Below are 23,572 nucleotides of genomic sequence, written 5' to 3' on the forward strand. Positions count from 1 at the left end.
GCCCTTTATGTCATTCACGTTGGGCATTGAATCGCTCGCTGAAAGCCTGGAAATGCATGGGGAACTACAAGCAACAATGAAAAAGGGAAACGAAAACTCGTTTTAAGGGCGTTAGCTCTACACATCACGCTTAGAGATTTCGTGGGGTCTGCTACCACCCTTGATCACAACGCCACCTGTGGCAGCAACTACTCATCATGTTTCGAGATTTCGTGAGATCTCCTACCTATGGATGGATACGGCTCAGCCCTTTAAATCGGGCGGTGGCTCAAGCCACCTAGCCAAGACATGTGAAATTTTACTCTTGATTTTTTTTTCCCCGCAGAGGGGCGTCTGCAACTTGCAGGCGTTGGCGAGTGGCGACACCACGGGTTCCCGAGCATCCGCAGGGACATCTCTGCAGGGGATGATGGTGAACAGTGCATCACCACGGGCCCGAGCACCCGCGCCTCGCCGTGCGTGGCATCGCCGTGTCCGGGGAAAAGGGGATCCTGGTGGTTGAGCCGATGCCGAGCGTTTGGACCTTTAAGGCCTCTCGGCGGAGGCAACACACCACTTTGGCCCCAGCTTCCTGTAGACGGCACCTCCGGCCTGACCCGACCGGGGGAAATCGGCAGTCGCCTTTTCCTGTCCTCCTCTACATCTTTTACTTTCCTATTTTCTTTCTGACTACGGTCCTGTCTCCTCATCGTTTCTTGGTTTTTTCATTTCTTCATGGGCGGCTAGGGTTAACCTTGTGTGGCGAACTATCCTGGGTTTCTTCATATTTGGTTATAGTTGAGGTGTACAGCTGGCGTGGGCAGTGCAAGTTGCTGTCCCGTCCCCTTGTTGGACTCCGTGGTGGGTGGCTGGCACCGTGGCTGAAAAACTAAATTTTTTATGGCTCCCCTCCATTCCCAACCTGATCGCTCTCTAAAAAGAGGGCGGAACGATGAAGATTTCTTTCAAGAAAGAAAAGTCATTCCCAAAATTTCGTGTCATTCACAGCAAAGCTGAAAAACAACAAGCAAGACTGATTTCCCCATTCTTGGTAGCAAAGTACCTGACAGATACCTTGGGGTTTAGGTATAAGGTATCAAAAATGGCTAGTGGCGACTTACTGCTCGAAATACGTGACACTTTCCAGCACTCGAAACTTGCAAACATTGTATCGATAGGGGAGATTCCTGTCTCCATCAGCAAGGCGGAAATTTGGGCGAGTTCGTAAGTGTTCATTTTCGCTCACAGCGCAACACGAACGGGACACAAGACGGACTAGCACAAACAGGCGCTGTCTATCAACTGGTTTTTTATTGAAGAACGAAAAGCGTATAAATACAAACGCTGAACTACTTATCAATCAACAAAAAGTTATCTGGAAGGCACGTGGGAGGTTAGATAGCTCAGTTCCCTCTCGGATAACGTTATGGAAGGGCTGCTGATATATTTTGCGCTGTTGTGGTAAATATAAAAAGCTTCCATAACTTCGCGTCTTAATTTATTGTTATGTCGGAACAGGATGCGCGTGTTCTTGTAATCGGGAACACATTGGCATTTTTTGCACTGGAAAGACGCCTGGGCAAGGGGGTCCCCTTTAGCTCTCCTTTCTGCATGATCCTTTTCATGCCTGCATTGGCATTGCCTGCTGTTGGAGCCTGTGTGAGACAGGGGATCATTTTTTATGGTGTTTTCATGCTCCATCAAGCGTTTGTTAACGCACCTGCCAGTCTGGCCAATGTACATGGCACCGCAAGAGAAGGGGACCTGGTATACCACCCCTACCTCGCAAGGTATAGATGGCGACACATGACGAACTTTACAAGCATCCCTCTTTCTCTTGCCGTAATGCCTCTGATTCACCTGTTTGTAAATTGCGCTAAGTTTTCTAGGTGCAGAAAAGACGACATCAACGTCTTATCTGCCCGCAACTTTTTTCAGCACATGTGACAAGCAGTGTGCATACGGGACCACAGCCGGCTTTTTCTTTTTGGCTTCTTTCGGCTGAGCCCCATTCTTGAGCTGCCTAAGAAGTTTCTCCGCTGCGCTGGAAATGAGTTGCCTGCAATCAGCTCTCAGGAAATCTTGCCATGAAAGGACGCGAGTGAGCATTTTGGCGCAAACAGGCAGGTTACGTGTGAACGGGTACCCAGATCAACTCATTTCCAGGGCAGCGGAGAAACTTCTTAGGCAGCTCAAGAATGGGGCTCAGCCGAAAGAAGCCAAAAAGAAAAAGCCGGCTGTGGTCCCGTATGCACACTGCTTGTCACATGGGCTGAAAAAAGTTGCGGGCAGATACGACGTTGATGTCGTCTTTTCTGCACCTAGAAAACTTAGCGCAATTTACAAACAGGTGAATCAGAGGCACTACGGCAAGAGAAAGAGGGATGCTTGTAAAGTTCGTCATGTGTCGCCATCTATACCTTGCGAGGTAGGGGTGGTATACCAGGTCCCCTTCTCTTGCGGTGCCATGTACATTGGTCAGACTGGCAGGTGCGTTAACAAACGCTTGATGGAGCATGAAAACACCAGAAAAAATGACCCCCTGTCTCACACAGGCTCCCACAGCAGGCAATGCCAATGCAGGCATGAAAAGGATCATGCAGAAAGGAGAGCTAAAGGGGACCCCCTTGCCCAGGCGTCTTTCCAGTGCAAAAAATGCCAATGTGTTCCCGATTACAAGAACACGCGCATCCTGTTCCGACATAACAATAAATTGACACGCTAAGTTATGGAAGCTTTTTATATTTACCACAACGGCGCAAAATGTATCCGCAGCCCTTCCATAAAGTTATCCGAGAGGGAATTAAGCTTTCTAACCTCCCACGTGCCTTCCAGATAACTTTTTGTTGATTGATAAGTAGTTCAGTGTTTGTATTTATACGCTTTTCGTTCTTCAGTAAAAAGCCAGTTGATAGTCAGCGCCAGTTTGTGCTAGTCCTTCGTCTTACGTCCCGTTCGTGTTGCGCGGTGAGCGAAAATGAACTGTCTCCATCACGTCACACCAATCTTTGAACACAGTCCGAGGCGTCATATCAGAAATTGATTTTGTTCACCTCTCTGAAAAAGAAATGCTTGAAGGCCTTGCCGACCAAGATGTCATAAATTTTCAGCGGATAAAGATCCGGAAGGATAACAAGGAAATAGATACGAAACACATGATCCTCGCTTTCAACACCAGCACACTACCTGAAAGCATTGAAGTCGGGTACCTGAAAATAAATGTAAGGCCATATATACCCAACCCACGCAGATGTTTCAATTGCCAGAGGTTCGGCCTCGTCTCAGAGTTGTCGCGGCCGCAAAACTTGCGCGAAATGCTCCTCGAAGGACCACCAGTCAGATGAATGTGTTGCTGCCCCGCGGTGTACAAATTGTGAGGGAGAATATGCTGCATACTCCAGGGCTTGTTCGTCCTGGAAAAAAGAAAGAAATAATTACTCTGAAAACCACTGAAAACATTTCCTTCAAGGAAGCGAGAAGGCGATACGCCGAAACAAACCGATTCTCTTTCACTGCGAAAACAACCTTCGCCGATGTGGTGCGTGGGCGCGGCGCATCACACTAGGCTTCGGCACCTGTCCAGGCCGCACGCAGTGGGCCTATGGCAGGGCCATCCGCGCCTCCTGGTGGAGTAGCTGATACTACTCCGCGAACCCCAAAGCAGGCTGCGCAAACCCCCGGGTCAGCGGGCCTCAAGACCTCTTCTCACAGTTCGAGGTCTAACTCAAAAGTATGCGTGCATCCTGCACGGTCGTCCAGTGCCTCTGCTGAGGCGATGGACACGACCCGGGGCAGCCCCGTGTCGTCCACATCGGACGGATGGTGGAGGTCTTTGGATCGATAAAAAAAATGTGAGGCTCCGAGTCAAGGGGCCAAATCAAAGTTAATCTAATTTTATCTGCACACACGCACACATCAAGATGGCTTTCATAATACACTGGAACTGCAGAGGTCTCGTAAATAACTATAACGACATAAAAGACATTTTAAACACAATTTCTCCTATTGCTTTATGTGTACAGGAAACCAATCTAGGCCCTCAGCACACAAAGGTTCTAAAGAAGTATACTGTCTTCCGCCGTGACCGAGAGGGGGCGAGCAGACTCTCGGGAGGCGTAGGAATCATTGTGCAACCTGGCATAGCAGCTAGCGAGATCAAACTCGAAACTAGGTTCGAAGCCGTAGCAGCCACTGTGGTTGGTTACAAAACTATTACAATTTGTAGCGTATATCTTCAACCACATCTCGAAGTAAGACAGCATGAATTAGAGAGCCTTTTACAACAGTTACCGGAGCCATACTTGATAGTTGGCGATTTTAATGCACACTCTTGTTTCTGGGGCAGTGAGAAAACCGATAGCAGAGGTCAGGTTATTGAGGATTTTATACTATCCAACAATATTTGTTTATTGAACACCGGTAAACCTACTTATTGCTCCCCTAGTTCAGGAAACATGAGTGTTTTAGATTTGTCTTTTAGCTCTCCTTCAGTTTTTAACGGTTTTAAATGGGATGTCTTAGACAACCCGTACGGAAGACAACCCCATGTTAAAATCTGCCTTTCATCCCCACCATCAGTCACCCAGACAAAACCACGGTGTTGGAAGCTCAATTTAGCAGACTGGCAGCTGTTTAGAACAGCAGCCACGTTTGAAAATATTACGTTAGAAAATCTTAATGTAAATGAAATAAATGAAAAGTTCACAAATTGCATTCTTTCTGCCGCACGCTTGTCTATCCCTCAATCTTCAGAAATAGTACAACGCAACCATAAAATGTGGTGGACACGAGATTGCAAAGAAGGAAAAAACAAAAACAAAATAAAGCTTGGGGTATATTTCGCCGATACCCCACCCAGGAGAACCTTATAAACTTTGAAAAAGCAAGAGCAAAAGCGCGGTACATACGTCGAAAAGCCAAAAAAACATCCTGGCAGCGTTTCATTTCCTCGAGAAATATCGAAGTCTCTTCGGAACAAATGTGGGAGGCAGTACACAAAATTGATGGTCGCTACTCTCCATTCACAGTTCCTCTTCTGACCGCCCCTGGTGTACAGACAAATATAAAAGAACAAGCAGACATATTAGGCGAACATTTTTTCACTGTATTTACTTCCTCTAACTATACAGAATCATTTTTAAAATATAAAGACACAGCCGAAAAAGAAAGACTGCCGATAAAGGGCAGTGCTCACGAAGCATATAATAGCCCATTTACACTACGAGAAATTAACAGTGTACTTTCTTCGGGTAAACAGACTGCACCAGGACCAGATGAAGTCCATTACGAAATGCTCGCCCACTTGTCCGAACATGCTGTAGACTCGCTTCTGAAATTTTTCAACAAAATATGACTATCAGGAGAGATTCCAGAGGCATGAAAAAAAGCCATAATTGTACCGTTGTTGAAGCCGGGAATAGTACCTACCTCGCCTGGCAAAACAGACCTATATCCCTAACAAGCGTACTTGCCAAATCTTTCGAAAGCGTCCTTAACATTAGATTAATGTTTATATTACAATCCCCTGATCTTCTTGACATCCATTTGTGTGGGTTTAAAAAGACGTGCTCTACAACCGACCATCTAGTCCGCCTAGAGAACACAGTCCGAGAAGCATTTATACACAAGCCACACTGCCTTGCGGTCTTTTTCGATTTAGAGAAACCCTATGACACCACTTGGAGGTTTGGCATACGGCGGGACCTTGGAGACCTCGGAATCCATGGTAGAATGCTAAAACGCTTGAGTGACTTTTTGACCAACAGTTCATTTCAAGTACGCCTGGGTGCCACTCTTTCTAAAAATTTCATTCATGAGAACGGCGTGCCTCAGGGGTGCATTTTAAGCATCACGCTTTTTATAGTAAAAATGAATTCCCTAGCAAAAGTAATCCCAAAGTCTATCATGTATTCTGTCTACGTCGACGATCTCCAGATTGCTTGCACATCCTCTAGCATTACGTCGTGTGAGAGGCAAATACAGATGACAGTAAATAAACTAACAACATGGGCAGACAGAAACGGTTTCAGGTTTTCCACGCAAAAGTCAGTAGCTGTTCTTTTTTCGCTTAGAAGAGGACTGCACACTGATCCCTCCCTGTATTTAAATGCAGTCCCACTACCAATTAAAGTTGAGCACGTTTCTAGGAATGACTTATGACAAAAAGCTCACATTCCTACCACACATAAACATACTCAAAAAGAAAGCTTCTAAATCTCTGAATATACTTAAAGTACTTTCACGATAACATTGGGGTTCCGATAGGACTTGTCTTTTACGCATTCATCGCTCTGTAGTACGTTCTACATTAGATTACGGATGCATAGTTTATGGATCAGCGAGGCAATCGTACCTTAAACGGCTAGACCCAGTACACAATTTAGGCTTGCGTCTTTCCACCGGTGCATACAGGACGTCACCGATAAACAGTCTTTATGTGGAAGCCAACGAGCCGTCGCTTACAGAGAGAAGAACCATGCTCACTTGCTCGTACGTTTTAAAAATCCGTTCACTACCTAAACATATCTGTCATCAAATAGTCACAAAGTACCCATCTAGAACACTATATAACAACAAACCATTAGCTATAAGGCCACTTCTCCTGCGTTTTGAAGATATGTGCAAAAACCTCGGCGTAATGGATGCATTACCTGGTGTTGCTAGAAGACGTGGTCCACTGCCTCCATGGTTCAATATTGCTCTAATCTGTGACCTCACTCTTGCACATTTCCGTAAAAAGCGAACTCCACAGCAACATATATTGCAAGAATTCCGCGCCCTTGAATAAAAATACAGTAGTTTTACAGAATTTTATACTGATGGATCAAAAACAGATAGTTGCTTAGGAAGCGCAGTGGTGCGAGGAAATTCGGAGCAAATAGTAAGACTACCACAGTGTTCCTCCATCTTCACCGCGGAGTGCTACGCAGTATGGATGACCATAGAAAAAAAACTAAGTGAGAACCTCAAAAATGTTGCTATTTACACATTCCTTAAGTGTACTTAGAGCTCTCCATTGTAAAATTGCAAGCTCCCCTCTGCTTGGTGACATCATACACAACATAGTAATTGCCACAGCTCAAGGACAAAATATAAAACTGTGCTGGGTCCCGAGTCATGTGGGAATGAAAGGCAATGAGAGAGCAGATGTGTGTGCTGGTAAAGCTCGTGGCAAGGAAATAATGAAAGTAAATATGCCGTTTAATGATTGCATGAAATTAGTAGCAAGGAAACTAAGAAAAAAATGGCAGTCGGCTTGGAACAATGAGGTCAAAAATAAACTACACTTGGTAAAACCAGTTTTAGGTGAATTTAAGTCGTGTGTGCACCAAGAACGTATCAAGGAAGTGACCTTATGCCGTCTCCGAATAGGCCACACGCACTATACGCACAACTTCCTACTAACAAAACAAGACAAACCTGTTTGCCAAGAATCTGGAGATGAACTCACGGTTAACCACATATTATTCTCTTGTGTAGAACTGGAAGAACTAAGAAAAACGTATTTTACTAAATTTTATAATAAATGCATTCCTTTTCATCCCGCACTGCTTTTAGAAGATGATACAATTGTTAATATACCATGTGTTTTTAGCTTTCTTAACGAAACGGGATTTCTCAAGGGACTCTAAATTTTTACCCACCGGTTTGTTTGAATTTTAGTACACCTCAGCCAATTTCTCACGCCTGAGAAGAAAGCCGAGGCTTTTATTTTGATTGGTTGGGAGCCTCGATGTCCTTCCGCAGCCAAGGATGGCTACTGAGGTTACCCGGCCCTCTTTAAAGCTTTTACTTGTAGCCATTTATAAAATTTGTGTATGTGTTCACTGGGTAATAATAATGTTTGAGGGCCGCTAGAGCAAGGATGATTCTTGCATTTCTATAATATTCAACAAAAGACTTCCTATACCTTACTCTTGGCGCATGATGGCCTCAGTTGCCTATGTGCCATAAAACACAACACAACTCTTCTCTTGGTTTCAGCCGCCAATCATATAACCTTCGCTTGGTTACTTCTACCCGCTTAAAATGTTCTTTCCCTTCACTGTCGTTAAATCTCTGAGATCAAAGCGCCATCTGTGGCTGCAACTATAAAACAGCAACGTCCCGTTCCTTGCACTGTAGTAATGGAATATAGAAAACAGCGCTTCTATAATTGAGACTTGTAGTGCCATGTAGTGCCATCTACAATAGCATTGTAGAAACAACCACCTGCCGCGTGCCAATGATGACGTCACGGTCCTATATGGTAGATAGAGGTAGAACTTCGCGAATATGACGTCAGCGAACGAAATGGTCGCATAGTTTCGGTTTCTCGAATCCATGATCGCGGCCATTCAAATTTTCTGCCCTCTCATCTTGCTCCATCCCTCACTAAAAAAATCGAAAAACGAGAGGAAAACTGCCCCGTTACGGGACCGTTATACATGTATACATTCGTCCTGCTATATCTACTCCGACAACAACGGGCACCTATCCGCAGTTGTATACCGAATTTGACAGGCAAATAAAGCCCTATTGGTTGTGCTATAGAAATTAAACCACAATTAAATAAGTTAAGGACAACGCAGCGAGCCATGGAAATAAAAATGTTAGGTGTAACGTTAAGAGATTGGAAGCGGGCAGAGTGGGTGAGGGAACAAACACGGGTTAATGACATCCTAGTCGAAATCAAGAGGAAGAAATGGGCTTGGGCAGGGCATATAATGCGAAGGCAAGATAACCGCTGGTCCTTAAGGGTAACGGAGTGGGTTCCAAGAGAAAGTAAGCGTAGCAGGGGGCGGCAGAAGGTTAGGGGGCGGATGAGATTAAGAAGTTTGCAGGCAAAGGGTGGATGCAGCTGGCAAAGGATAGGGTTAATTGGAGAGACATGGGAGAGGCCTTTGCCCTGCAGTGGGTGTAGTAAGGTTGATGATGATGATGATGATGAAACACTATATATGCAATTACGAATTGAAGCGTTACCATATCGCACCGCAAGCCGAATTCTAGGCCCACCTTGAACCCCGTCCCCCCCGCCAAACGAAGCAAACTCTGTTTGGGACGTATCATGAGGGGGCGCAACTCTACAATGGGTAGACGTGCATCGTAATTTCTCTGATAGAAGGCGCTAGGCGGCGATCGTTCCGCTACGCGGCGTGCGTTCCCGCGTAGCGAGCATGGTGGTAATCCACCCCGTTTAAAAGTGTATTACGAGTGCATTCCATTTCTCGAGATGAGTGGTGCGTTCTTCGATTTCTTCATGTAGTAAACCAAACAGCTAACGCTCGTTACTTCACCGTCTGGAACAAGGTGGCGGCCTTTTCTTTTTGATGAAAATCTCACACAATTCGTTATATTTCGCTAACCGTTATTACTTTTTGTACATCGCTTGCGCAGCTCTTGCGAGGATCTTTTATATTTTTTTTTTGCTGTAGGTGGAAAACACTGCCTGTGGTGCGTGTGGAATATCGAATTCCTGCGCGTGCATCTCGCTCTCCACGCTGTCCATTGCGGCATGATTTTGCACTTTGTTTTGCAAAATGAAATGGGGATTTTTTTTTTTTTCAGGCAGGCTGCGCAGCTGTATTTCTGATTGTCGGACTAGTTAGATTTCATTTCTGGTGCAATTTTATTATTATTAGTGGCAAAAAATGTTCTTTTTTATATCGAGGACTTTGTCGGCAAATAAAATGAAATCTGATCTAATGATAAGTTGCTACATCTTGCAACTGAGTCGTCGGCGTCGCTGACGTGAACTGCGTTCAAGGCTGACTTGACTGGTCGTAGCTCAATGAAACTTGTATGCCGTTCGGAGGCAGCAGAATGCGACTATTCCCAGCGCATCTTTCGTGCGCGACACTTGTCTGTTGAACGAAGCGTTTATCCGGTTTGTGGCGTTTGCAATAATTTACACCATTCTTTTATGTGCTGATATGATCACGACGATGAGAGGTGGATCTCGGTCGCTGACAACAGCTTCAGGCTATATTTAATGTGTGTCGCAGCGTCGGAGTCAGTCTGTTTTCAGTCTATGCAGATGTTGCTTGTAATCTTCCCGTCAAGGCTGCAGTGCTCAAGTACGAGAGCGAAATCCTCAAGTTCGAGTGCGGAGGCACCCTGATCGCCAGCCGATACGTCCTCACCGTCGCCCACTGCGTCGCTCGGTTCACGTAAGTCAGGCGCCCACTGTGTGCTGTTTCACTGAGTTGGTGTGCATCCTTTGGTTTATTGTTTGTTATGCACTAATAAAAGAGCCTACATTCCTGTTTTACTTCAGTTTAAAACATCTCCAATCTAATTTCTTCGGAAGCGCAGCACTCGGCGCAGCATTGGCGTTTTCACTGCATTAAAGCTAGGAAAACTGCATAGAGAAAGGGAGAGTGCGCATGTCACCTGTAGTGACCATTGGTCGAATGCTTGTACTGTGTTCCTTTTCGTACGAAGCTGGCTATTCTGTCAAGCTGGGCATCTTAAGCGGATATTAAGCGCTTCACTGGGGTCGACGTTTCATACGATTGAAGAGTTGTTTCAAATGGAGGGAGGTAAAATTGTCTCCCCCACCTTCCCCTTAAAATTATTGGGGGACCGGGGCACTCTACTGCCTTTCCCGTTGCTTGACATTAAGGCTTGAAATACAAGAAAACTTCAGGCTCATCTGTTTTTGCATTTTTCTTTTTTATTTATGCTCAATCTTATTGATGTCTTACCGTTGAGCTTTTGGATGGGTCTTCCAGCTACATTGTCATTGATATACAGGTCTGCAACATCCGATTCGAACGCACTGAGTAATAACACTGTCACTAGCAACTTCGACATGGCAATGTGCACTCCTTGCTTTGCAAAATGAATCGTGCAAAATTAAGCGGACATGAAGGTTTTAATTTGCAAGTGTTTGCTACTTTGTGTCTCAGTGTAATTCCATTCTAAAGTGTCGGCACCAGTTTCAGCAGTAAGGCGACACAGATATTCTGCACATCCGCATGCGCTAGGCTTAGAGGAGGCGAAGCAGCGGTCGCCGCGGAGATCGGGAAATTTAGACTAGGGCGAGAATTCGCGTTGTTGCGTCTGGTTGCAACTGTTAGCGGTCGCATTACTTACACTCCACACGGACCCAACACGCCAGCACAAGACACTTAACGCTCCTGCGCCGCGACCACGAGGCGTCCATCATCCGGCTCTCTTTCCGGCTCACGAGGTGAGCGCCGAGCGGAACAACGCCTGGGGGGACTGCTTTCGAGCCACGCTGACTGGGGATCGGCTGCACACCCATTCTGAAGCCTGTCTAAACACAGACCCCGTGGCCCAAGACATTCGACTCCGTGCCACATAAACCACGTGTTCACGAGGGCTTCCCGCCTCCGTACTACTCCGAACTCCTAAATTTCCCAAGCCTCGGCATCACGCAAGCGAAGAACAACTGCGTAACGTGAGCCGTGGGCAGGCGCGCTGCGAGACTCCAAGCTTCTAGCGAGAGCATTTTCCTAGAGACGAACGAGAGACGTCGACGAAACGATACGCGTCAGCACGGTCCTCCCGGCTCTGCAGATCCTTCGAACCTACTACGTATTAATGAACCAGTTCGTTTTACCCTTGTATCCTTAAGCTCAAATAAACGAGTTTGTTTTAGTCGAGAAGAATCCGGCCACTTCTTCGCTGACACAAGTCGCTTCTTATGTTGCATTATCTTAAAACCAGTAAAGGAGCGGTTAACGGAGTCCAAAATCTGTTGTTGTCTACACTAAGGTGAAGTGCGAATAGGAGCCGTCTTCCTTTCAGGGGCGCCGACCGCGTTCCGCTCAAGGTTCGCCTGGGCGAGTGGGACACGCAGTCCATGAAGGAGTTCTACCCGCACGAGGACTACGACGTGGGCAACATCTTCATCCACCAGTACTTCCGCAACAGCTCCCTGTGGAACGACATCGCGCTGCTAGAGCTCACGCGTCCCGTCAACTTCGCGCCTCACATCTCGCCCATCTGCCTGCCCAAGCTCGAGGACATGTATGAAGGCACCTCCTGCGTCGTCACCGGATGGGGAAAGGACGCCTACCGTGAGTATCTTGCACTGTTGCCTGACTTTGAAAAGAGGTCTACACTCTAAAAAGACAAAAGGTGGTTCTAGTTGCTAACTTTCAGCGTAGTACCTGCTTGTCAGATATGTTACTACCTAGGTAGTAACTGCGAACTAGTAACGGGACCTACCTTTAGTAACAGTTACTACCCTTGGGGTACTGTCTTCAACTACGCTTTGTAGCATTTACTACATCAGAACGTAGTAACAGCAACTACACATTCGATGGTAGTTGCAGGGACTACCTTCAGTAACATTTACTACCTCTGAAGGCAGTAACAGCGACTATACTTCAATGTCATTTATTACGTTCCAAGGCAGAGACAGGAACTACCATTAGCAACGTTTACCTCTAGATAGCAGCAAAAACAACCTCTAGCCTGAATGCTGGGTAAGACGCAGGCACTGCCTCATTGCTGCAAAAAGTATTACTCCAGAGTTGGAAGCAGAGCTCTTCTAGGGCTTCAACAAATCCAAAATAAATGACAAAATGACACCAGCCTATTACTAACGCGTGCGCCACGCATGTGACCGGGAGTCTGTCTGTCTGTTGCTGCCAGGAAGAAAGGAAAGTGCACAGGCCAGCTCACTGGCTCAAGACGATCCACAATCACTACCACATGCAGATAGGAGAGTTGAAAAATAGGATAGAAAGGCAGGATAGTAAAGACGCGCTAAAGACAAGGCCGATCCCGGTGGTAATGCAATATCGGGCCAACCGGTGGAGGGAGTGAAGCATCCTTCAAACTCTCCGCCCCATTTCCAATAATAAGTCCGATTGGACCCGTAACAGATGTCTGTCTGTCTGTCGTTGCCAGAAAGAAAGAAAGAAAGAAAGAAAAGGAAAGTGCACAGGCCTGCTTGCTGGCTGAAGCCGAGCCACAATCGCTACTGCGTGCAGAAAGTAGGAGAGTTGAAAGATGGGATATAAAGACAGGATAGTAAAGACTCCCTAAAGACAAGGCCGATCCCGGTGGTAATGCAATATCGGGCCAACCGGTGGCGGGAGTGAAGCATCCTTCAAACTCTACGCCACATTTCCAAAAATAAGTCCGATTGGACCCGTAACAGATGTCTGTCTGTCTGTCGTTGCCAGAAAGAAAGAAAGAAAGAAAAGGAAAGTGCACAGGCCTGCTCGCTGGCTGAAGCCGAGCCACAATCGCTACTGCGTGCAGAAAGTAGGAGATTTGAAAGATGGGATATAAAGACAGGATAGTAAAGACGCCCTAAAACAAGGCCGATCCGGGTGGTAATGCAATATCGGGCCAACCGGTGGCGGGAGTGAAGCATCCTTCAAACTCTCCGCCACATTTCCAAAAATAAGTCCGATTGGACCCGTAACAGATGTCTGTCTGTCTGTCGTTGCCAGAAAGAAAGAAAGAAATAAAAGGAAAGTGCACAGGCCTGCTCGCTGGCTGAAGCCGAGCCACAATCGCTACTGCGTGCAGAAAGTAGGAGAGTTGAAAGATGGGATATAAGGACAGGATAGTAAAGACGCGCTAAAGACAAGGCCGATCCCGGAGGTAGTGCAATACCGGGCCAACCGGTAGCGGTAGTGAACCATCCTTCAAACTCTCCGCCACATTTCCAAAAATAAGTCCAACTTGGACCCGTAACAGATGTCTGTCTGTCTGTCGTTGCCAGAAAGAAAGAAAAGGAAAGTGCACAGGCCTGCTCGCTGGCTGAAGCCGAGCCACAATCGCTACTGCGTGCAGAAAGTAGGAGAGTTGAAAGATGGGATATAAAGACAGGATAGTAAAGACGCGCTAAAGACAAGGCCGATCCCGGAGGTAGTGCAATACCGGGCCAACCGGTAGCGGTAGTGAACCATCCTTCAAACTCTCCGCCACATTTCCAAAAATAAGTCCAACTTGGACCCGTAACAGATGTCTGTCTGTCTGTCGTTGCCAGAAAGAAAGAAAAGGAAAGTGCACAGGCCTGCTCGCTGGCTGAAGCCGAGCCACAATCGCTACTGCGTGCAGAAAGTAGGAGAGTTGAAAGATGGGATATAAAGACAGGATAGTAAAGACGCGCTAAAGACAAGGCCGATCCCGGTGGTAATGCAATATCGGGCCAACCGGTGGCGGGAGTGAAGCATCCTTCAAACTCTCCGCCGCATTTCCAAAAATAAGTCCGATTGGACCCGTAACAGATGTCTGTCTGTCTGTCGTTGCCAGAAAGAAAGAAAGAAAGAAAGAAAAGGAAAGTGCACAGGCCTGCTCGCTGGCTGAAGCCGAGCCACAATCGCTACTGCGTGCAGAAAGTAGGAGAGTTGAAAGATGGGATATGAAGACAGGATGGTAAAGACGCGCTAAAGACAAGGCCGATCCCGGTGGTAATGCAATATCGGGCCAACCGGTGGCGGGAGTGAAGCATCCTTCAAACTCCCCGCCACATTTCCAAAAATAAGTCACATTGGACCGGTAACATATACTCTAAGGGGTCCGGACATTTGCTACTGATGCGCGAGGAGTGGCAGCGCACCACTGGTGCACATGCATGTGGCGGCAGTTTTTCCAGCTGAACGTAAAAGTGCAAAAAACAAGGACGTAGAATAAGACACACAAAACGAGCGCTCTTGTTGTGTGTCTTTTTCTACGTCCTTGTGTTTTGCGCTTTTAGATTCAGCATGGTAAACCAACTCGCCCAAACTCGGCCTTTATTTAGTTTTTCCAGACTCTCGTATCGAAATTTTGACGTATCCGTTTATTGTACACCGCTGCTGGTGTCGTAATACGACTTTTCACTGCATATACCACATGCCTCTTAGTCAGGTTGGATGATAGCTCTAGACAGGGATTCGAACCGTCGACATATTTACCTGCAATTGTATGCATTTCGCCTAATTTCGTTCCGGATGGTGCCATACGAGTAGCAGCCGCATTTACTACCTCTGCTTTCGGTGAGGTGGTAATGAAATAGCACAAAGCTAGTAACAGTCAAAAAAGGGAGTAACAGCCATACTTACTACCTTTTTACTACCTCCTTTTTCATCAAGGTCGTAAGAAGGTAGTACAAAAGTAGCAACTGTTAAAAAAAAGGTAGTAACTGCAGCGGTTACTACCATTACACTACCTTTTTTTCTAAAAGTGTAGTTCATAAACTCCCCTTAGAGCTTGCGGTTGGCCTGCTTTAAGAGGCAAAGTGGCGTCAAGTGACGTCATGCATTAGTCAGTATGCTGCTTTCATGAAAAGTACAGGAAATTTCTTCGTCCAGATGCTCTAAACAATTCATGAGGCCTACCTTTGTCTGTATGAGAGTATCATGTTAGCAGTTTGAACCCGTTTCGGTCTCCATCACACACCTGCCACACGTTTATCGAACTCACATGTGCCGTTTCGGTTCTTTCATGAAACAGACACGACTCCACTATTGATGAGATTATGGTGAAAGCCTTCCTCTCTGCAAGTGCAGTTGCCCTTCCATATGGTCAGGCACGGATATCGCGCAAGTACAACCCATCGGAATTCGACCGTTCTATGACCTATATGTGGTGCGCCGGGCTAATCAATATGGCTACCTTAGTGCTGGCCAAGTGGTCGAGATCAGATGCGTGCGTGTCTTTTCACCGTTGCATATTTTGAGGAAAGCTTCCCGTGCTGGTATAATGGTATGGGATATATTGGAAAGCGGCGAAAAATTGCTGGTTTCCGAACGTAATTAAGCCGAGTACAGCCTGACTGGCTCAAGGTTTTCGTTTGCGGGATCGCCAGCACGCCTGACCACTATATTAGACTCGGGTTATTCTCTGATCGAAGTTAAGCTGACGTCTGTTCGGCCCGCAGATGGAAATTGATTACGACTACGATGTGCAATACAGAGCGCGAGAGTGTGTAGTGTGTTGCAGTTTAACAGCGTGGTCGGCAGTTTAACACGAGGCGTGGCCAGCGAAGCTAAAGTGTTGTGCCGTCGCGGGTTCGAAACTCAGTCGCAGCAGTATATACTTTATTTCTGCCCCTCATGATAAAAGGTTTCACCCGGGAAGTAGGGCTTGCACACAAAACGATAAGGAGCCTCGTCGGAGGTGAAGTGCTCAACGCTAGACGCTCGATATTCTGTACAGTAAAAGTGCAGGGTGCCGTCCAACCGTATAGTGACTGTGCCTGAAAACTTGCTGTATGAAGAAGCCGCACGAATTGGAATTTATGTATGCCTCTGACCGCTCTACAAGCTAGCCTCTTCTGTCGCACCAACACAGGGCCGACCTGCTCCGCGCTACCGTTCACTGCTTGCGCTTTCAGCTGTGTCAAGCTGCGTCAGTGGAGTCCGAACTCCATCATAGCTAACGAAAGTGAAAAAGTGAAAAACTCACCTGGCGCACTATGCAGCTGCGTGTCCCAAATAAGAACTACGCGGCACCTGGGCTCGCCCACTCATCACTTTCCAGCCTGTTACTACAGTACTACTATGTGTGGGGCAATCGCCGGCCTTGAAAAGAACTGAAAAACTGCTCTTGCCTAAGCCTCCACCTTCCAGGAGAATTTCAGCTGGGTGGTTCTGCTGGCTGCTATGAGAAGAGACTCTGCCTTCATTTCAATATCAATATTAATTTCCTGTCTCAGGAGTAGTGTGTCCGCACGAAATGTCAGTCATCCATTATAGGGTAATTAATAGAATAGTTGATAAAATGATTGTGTATATAGCATGAATTAATAATCATGCCGCAAGTAATGTTAATTAAATGGAAAATTAATTGGATGGAGTAAATAATTACTTAAGTTAGCCATGCTTCACAAATTAATCGGTAATTTAATAGATCTAAATAAAAATTAATCGACTACGTTCAATTAAGTCACCACAGTAACAAATTATTTACTTCAAAAAAATTTGGAAATTAATTCAATTAGTGAATTCGCACATTCGTCGGAAATTTTATCTCATTAACTTACCTAATTGATTGAACAGTTATAAAAATAGTTGATTAAATGCGTATGTCATTAACATGAATTAATAACTAAGTGACCAAATAATTATTGAAACAATAAATTATTCAATTAGCTCCTAAATTAATTGGTAATTTAATGACATTGATGAATTACTTCATTACGGATTCAAGCAATTCATCATCATCAGCTGGACTACACCCACTGCAGGACGAAGGCCTCTCCCACGTCTTTCCAATTAACCCTGTCCTTTGCCAGCTGCGCCCACCATATGCCTGCAAACTTCTTAATCTCATCCGCCCATGTAACTTTCTGCCTCTTTTTGCTACGCTTGCCTTCTCATGGAATTCATTCCGTTACCCTTAAGGGCCAGCGGTTGTCTTGCCTTCGCTGTAGATGCCCTGCCCAGTCAGGGCATGTACTGCTCCCGATTTCGTCTAGGATCTCATTAACCCGCGTGTTTTCTTACCCACTCTACCCGCTTACGGACTCTTAATGTTACATCTATGATTGTTCTTTCCATAGCTCATTGTGTTGTCCTTAACTTGAGGTTCGTTAGCCACCACGTTTGTCACGTAGGTGAGTACCGGTAAGATACAGCTGTTGTATACTTTTCTCTTGAGAGACATTGGTAAATTGCCATTCACGATCTGAGAGAAGCTGCCATACGCGCTCCGCCTCATTCTAATTCTAGTTATTTCCCTCTCATGATCCGAATCAGCAGTTACCACCTGCCCTAAGTAGACGTATTCTTTACCACTTCCAGTACCTCGCTACAGTTGTGAACTTCTGTTCTTTTGCTAGACTGTTGAACATTACTTTGGTTTTCTGCGTGTTATTTTTAGACCCACCGTTCTGCTCTAATTGATCACACTTTGCACTTAATCTCCTGAGTGACTCAGCAAGGCAACGTCATCAGCGAATCGCAGATTATTTAGATATTCTTCATTTACTCTTATTCCCAACTGTTTCCAATTCAGGCCTCGATATTCTTCCTGTAAACAGGCGGTGAACACCATTGGCGAGATCTTGACTCCCTGCCGGACGCACTTCCATATTGGAATTTTATTGCTGATTTGTGGAGGACTATGATAGCTGTCAACGAAGGATAGCAGCGAATTGCGTAGATGTAGAGCGTCCACCTCGCGTGGAAATGCACCAGGGTTCAAATCCTGGTGCCGCGCCACTCTCCACCGGGTTTAAAAAAAAGCGCCTGTCGATGGAATTGCATAACGAGGCCTGGGGTGCGGCCTGATCTCGGTGACCAGAACCGACAACGCACTCCTGAACCAGAACAGGACTTGGCCACTCAGGCGTAGTACTTTGCCACAACCTTTTATGAACAAACTAATTAACTCTCAGACCTCAGTCCGCAGCGGCTGCGGATCAACTGACCACAACGGCGGTCAGACCTGTGGTGCAGCGGAGGGTACTAAGAATCTCTGGCTCCGTGCAGGCTGCCATTGGAATCTGAACCTGACCACTTTTAACGCTAGAACTATCTAGTAATGCCAGTCTAGCAGTGCTGTTCGAGAAACTTGCGGGAATTCAGTGGAATGTGATAGGCCTTAGCGAAGTTAGGAGGGCAGGGGAGACGTATACAGTACTAAAGGACGGACACATACTGTGCTATCGCTGATTAGAGGGTAGACGAGAACTAAGTGTGGGATTCCTCATTAATCCGGATATAGCTGGTATCATAGTGGCGTTCTATAATATTAACGAGAGGGTAGCATCTATTGTAATTAGGCTAAATAGGAGGTACAAGCTGAAAGTGGTGCAGGCCTACGCACCCACATCCAGCCATGATGACCAGACCGTTGAAAGTTTCTATGAGGACGTAGAATCTGCAATGAATAAAGTAAAATCTCAGTACACTGTACTAATGGGCGACTCCAATGCGAAGGTGACGAAGAAGCAGGCTGACGACCGTGCGGTAGATGACTATGTGATAGGTTCTAGCAATAGCAGGAGAGAGTTATTAGTCCAATTTACGGATCATGAATGCCTTCTTCCGCAAACGAGAAAACAGGAAGTGGACCTGGAAGAGCCCAGGGGTGAGACTAAAAATGAAATCGACTTCATACTATGCGCTCAACCTGGCATCGTTCAGGATGTGGCCGTCCTCGGAGACGTGCAGTGCAGCGACTATAGAGTGGTAAGGTCTCGAACTAGCTTAGACTTGAAGAGGGAACGTTAGAAGCTAGTGAAGTGGAAGTCAATTAACGAGTTAGCCGTAAGAAAGAAAGTACAGGAATTTAGGATAGCGCTGCAAAACAGATATTCGGCTTTAACTGTGGAAGACGGTCTTGATTTTCGTACAATAAACGATAATCTGACAGCCATCATTACGGAGTGCGCAGTAGAAGTAGGCGGTAGGACAGTTCGAAAGGATACCGGTGACGAAAGATCTGATTATGAAACGCCAAAGCTTGAGGGCGTCTAACCCTACCGACAGATTAGAACTGACAGAGCTATCGAAGTTAATAAATAAGCGCAAGGTAGCCGACATAAAAGTTTAATATAGGGAGAATCTATCATGCTCTAAAGAACGTAGGTAGCCTAAAAGCGGTGAATAGGAAACTAGGCACAGGTAAAGACCAGATGTATGCGTTAAGAGACAAGCAGGGCGATGTCATTAGCAATATGGATAAGAGAGTTAACATAGCCGAAGACTTCTACACAAATCTGTACAGTAGCCAATGTAATCAGAGCGTTAATGAGAAAGACAGTAGTGCGCAGCAATGCGTCATCCCGCCACTAAAGAAAGAAGTGAAGAAAGCCTTAGGTGCAATGCAGGGAGGAAAAGCAGCTGGGGAGGATCAGGTAACAGATCTGTTGAAGGATGCAGGGAACATCGTGCCAGACAAACTAACCACCCTGTATACGCAAAGCCTTATGACCTCGACGGTAAAAGAAGCTTGCAAGAATGCAAACATTCTTTTTTTTAATCATTATCCTAATTCATATTAAATATTTTTTGCATTAACATTGTTTCAATCATTTTAAACATTATCTTAATTAATAAAAAGGCAGAAGCCAAAAAAATTGAAAAATTAGAAACCGATCAGCTTACTATCCGTTGCCTACAAAGTATTCACTAATGTAATCGCTAATAGTCAGGGCTACCTTAGACTTTAATCAACCAAATGATCACGCAGGCTTTCGTAAAGGATATTCCACAATAGATCATATTCACACTATCAATCAGGTGATAGAGAAATGAACATAACCAACCTCTATATATAGCCTTCATTGATTACGAGAAAGCACTCGACTCAGTGGAAACCTCAGCAGTCGTACAAGCATTGCGTAATCAGGGCGTAGAAGAGCCTTATGCTAATATACTGGATGATATATATAGCAACTGCACTGCTACTGTAGTCCTCCATAGTCATAAATTGGGAACATGAATTGGGAACAGTTGGGAATAAGAGTAAATTAAGAATACCTAAATAATCTGCGATTCGCTGATGACAATGCTTTACTGAGTCACTCAGGGGGTGAACTGCAAATCATGATCAATGAGTTAGAAAACCAAGGTAATGTTCAATAGTCTATCAAGGAAACAGCAGTTCACAATTGGCAGCGAGAGCCTGGAAGTTGTAAAGGAATACGTTTACTTAGGGCAGGTAGTGGCAGCTGATCCGGATCGTGAGAGGGAAATAACTAGATGTATAAAAATTGGATGGAGCGCATATGGCAGGTACCCTCAGATCATGAGTGGCAGTTTACCAATTTCCCTCAAAAGGAAAGTGTACAACAGCTGTATCTTACCGGTACACACCTAAGGGGCAGAAACGTGGAGGCTAACGAAAAGAGTTCAGCTTAAGTTAAGACAACGCAGCAAGCCATGGAAAGAAAAATGATAGGTGTAACGTTAAGAGACCGGAAGCTGGCAGAGTGGGTGAGGAAGAAATGGACATCCAATGCGAAGGCAAGATAACCTCTGGTCCTTTAGGGTAACGGAGTGGATTCCAAGAGAAAGTAAGCGCAGCAGAGGGCGGCAGAAGGTAAGGTGGGCGGATCAGATTAAGAAGTTTACGGGGATACGGTGGCCACAGCTGCCAAAAGACAGGGTTAATTGCAGAGACATGGGAGAGTACTTTGACTTGCAGTAGGCGTAGTCAGGCTGACGGTGACGATGATGAGGAAACTACCGCTTTTCTTGTTTTTCTTGTTCTATAGCACTGATGGATAACCATGCATCTATGTGCGCCGACTATATTGCCATTTCGAGATTAAGAGATGAGATTAAGAAGTTTGCTTGCAAAGGGTGACTGCACCTGGCAAAAGAGAGGGTTAATCGGAGATACATGGGAGAGGCCTCTGTCCTGCAGAGGGTGTAGTAAGGCTGCTGATGATAAGAGCTGTGCAGTTGCTATAGGCATCTCCCAGTATTTTCACATACGATTCTTCTACACATTGTTGAATTATGGTCCCACACAAGGGTTGGTTATATTGCCGCGAATATTTGCAGTGTTTGTTCTTTTTTCACATCTGCTGCCGCACAACTTTATCGCTTTGTTTGCGACGCAAGACGCGACTAGATATATCTCGATTGATCGCAGCCAGGCAGAGCTGATTCTACGTTGTTCCGGAATGTTCTAGTTACTTTGCACGCTTTATCTTGAAAGTTCGCTATCAGCTTTAAATTGAGCACGGCCGACAGCGGCGGGCGTTCTGTTTGACGACCGCCTAGCACGCTTGTCGCTTCGCCGCAGCCGAGTGATTCTGTGACACTACGTGACAATATTCTGCACATTTCTTTATCACCTCATTGACATTGTGACTATGATCTATTGCGGAATATCGTTCACGAAGGCCTGGTTGATGAATTGGTTGATTAAAGACTAAGGTTCCCGGTTCTATTAGCGATTACCGTAGTCAATACTTTTTAGGCAAAGGACAGTAAACTGCTCTGTCTTTAATTTTTCAAGTCCTTGGCATCGCCTTTCTTATAGAATAAGATAATGTTTGCGTCCTACCAATCTTCTGGTACAGTCGGGGTCATATGGTATTGCATATACACGGTCGCTAGATTTGCTGGCACAATCTCCCCTCCGTCCTTCAACAGGTCTGCTGTTGCCTGATCCTCGCCAGCTGCTTTTCCCATTTGCATTGTTCGTACGGAATTCTTTACTTCCTCTTTCGTTACTGGCGAGATGACTCATTGCTCTGCGCTTCTGTCTCTTTTACCTTCTGATGACATTGGCTACTGTATAGATTAGTGCATAACTCTTCGGCTACATTAACTATATTATCTATATTGCTTGTGATATTGCCCACCTTGTCTTTTGAAGCGTACATTAAGATCATTTTCCTCAGTGAAAGCCGAATATCTGTTCAATAGCGAAATCCTGAAAATCTGCTACTTTTCTTTTTACCGCTAACTCGTTAATGGACTTCCACTTCACTAGTTTGTTCTGCTCCCCTTCAAATCTAGGTTAATTCGAGACTCTACCAGTCTGTGGTCCTTACAACACACCTTTCAGGGGACATCCACATCCTGAACGACGCCAGGTTGAGCTCATAATATGAAGCCTATTTCATTTTTAGTCTCACTATTGGGGCTTTTCCAAGTCCACTTCCTGTTCTTTTGTTTGCGGAAGAAGGTATTCATGATCCGTAAATTATTTCCATCTGCGAACTCTACTGATAACTCTGCCTTGCTATTCCTAGAACCTTCCCATTGTCGTTTGCCGCCTGGTCACCAGCCTGCTTCTTGCCTACCTTCGCATTGAAGTCGGGCATCAGTACACTGTACTGTGATTTTACTTTGGTCATTTCCGATTCGACGTCTTCATAGAAGCTTTCAATGGTCTGGACATCATGGCTAGATGTAGGTGCGTAGGCCTTCACCACATTCAGCTTGTACCTCCTATTGAGCCTAGTTACCATAGCTGCCACCCTCTCTTTAATACCCTAGAACTCCTTTATGTGGCCAGCTATGTCCTGATTGATGAGGAATCCCACATAAACTTCTTGTCTATCTGTTATTTGCGATGCCACATTATGTGCAAGTCCGTTAGTACTGCATACGCCTCACCTGTCCTCGTAACTTCACTAATCCCTATGATATCCCAATTCATACCCGCTAGTTCCTCGAACAGCACTGCTGGGCTAGTCACACTGGACAAGGTTCTAGCGTTAAACGTTGCCAGATTGATTCCAAAGGCGACCTGTCCGGCGCCAGAGATTATCACACTGCGCTGCGGCACAGGTCTTACCACCGCCTTGTCAGTTGGTCCGCAGCCGCTGGGGACTGAGGGCCGAGCGTTGATTGGTTTAATAAAAGTTATTGCTGGGCTATATAGATAGTGACACATACCTGACAAAAAAGTTGTTAGTAGCGTTCGTGTTAGTGGTGTCTACATACTGTGGTCCTCTTTTTTTATTCAAGTTAATTGGTTTGTTCATAGGAGAGTGTGGGAAAGTACTGTCCCAGGGTGGCCAAGTCCTGTTCTGGTGAGGGAGTGTGTTGTCTGTTCTGGTCACCAAAATCAGGCCGCATCCCAGGTGTGGTTATGCAATTCCATCGACACGCGGACTTTTTTCGTTTTTTTTTAACCCGGTGGAGAATTGCCCGGCACCGGGATTTAAACCCCGGGCCTCTCGCACGCGAAGCGGATGCTCGACCTCTACGGCATCGCTCTCTAC

The 23,572-nt window shown here is 45.8% G+C and overlaps 1 protein-coding gene across 8 annotated transcripts in view; it reads left to right on the forward strand.

The window, feature by feature from the left end:
* The window catches only part of LOC144102098 (phenoloxidase-activating factor 2-like), a 141,307-nt gene that overhangs the window by 99,035 nt on the left and 18,700 nt on the right, over positions 1–23,572 (forward strand). For all 8 annotated transcript variants that reach the window (XM_077635381.1, XM_077635385.1, XM_077635380.1 and 5 more), the window contains 2 exons: positions 10,024–10,130; positions 11,737–12,008. In XM_077635381.1, the coding sequence (XP_077491507.1) occupies positions 10,024–10,130; positions 11,737–12,008 (379 nt within the window). The remainder of the gene's footprint in view (positions 1–10,023; positions 10,131–11,736; positions 12,009–23,572) is intronic.

This window comes from Amblyomma americanum, chromosome 8 (assembly GCF_052857255.1).
Source record: "Amblyomma americanum isolate KBUSLIRL-KWMA chromosome 8, ASM5285725v1, whole genome shotgun sequence".
NCBI classification, from domain to species: domain Eukaryota; kingdom Metazoa; phylum Arthropoda; class Arachnida; order Ixodida; family Ixodidae; genus Amblyomma; species Amblyomma americanum.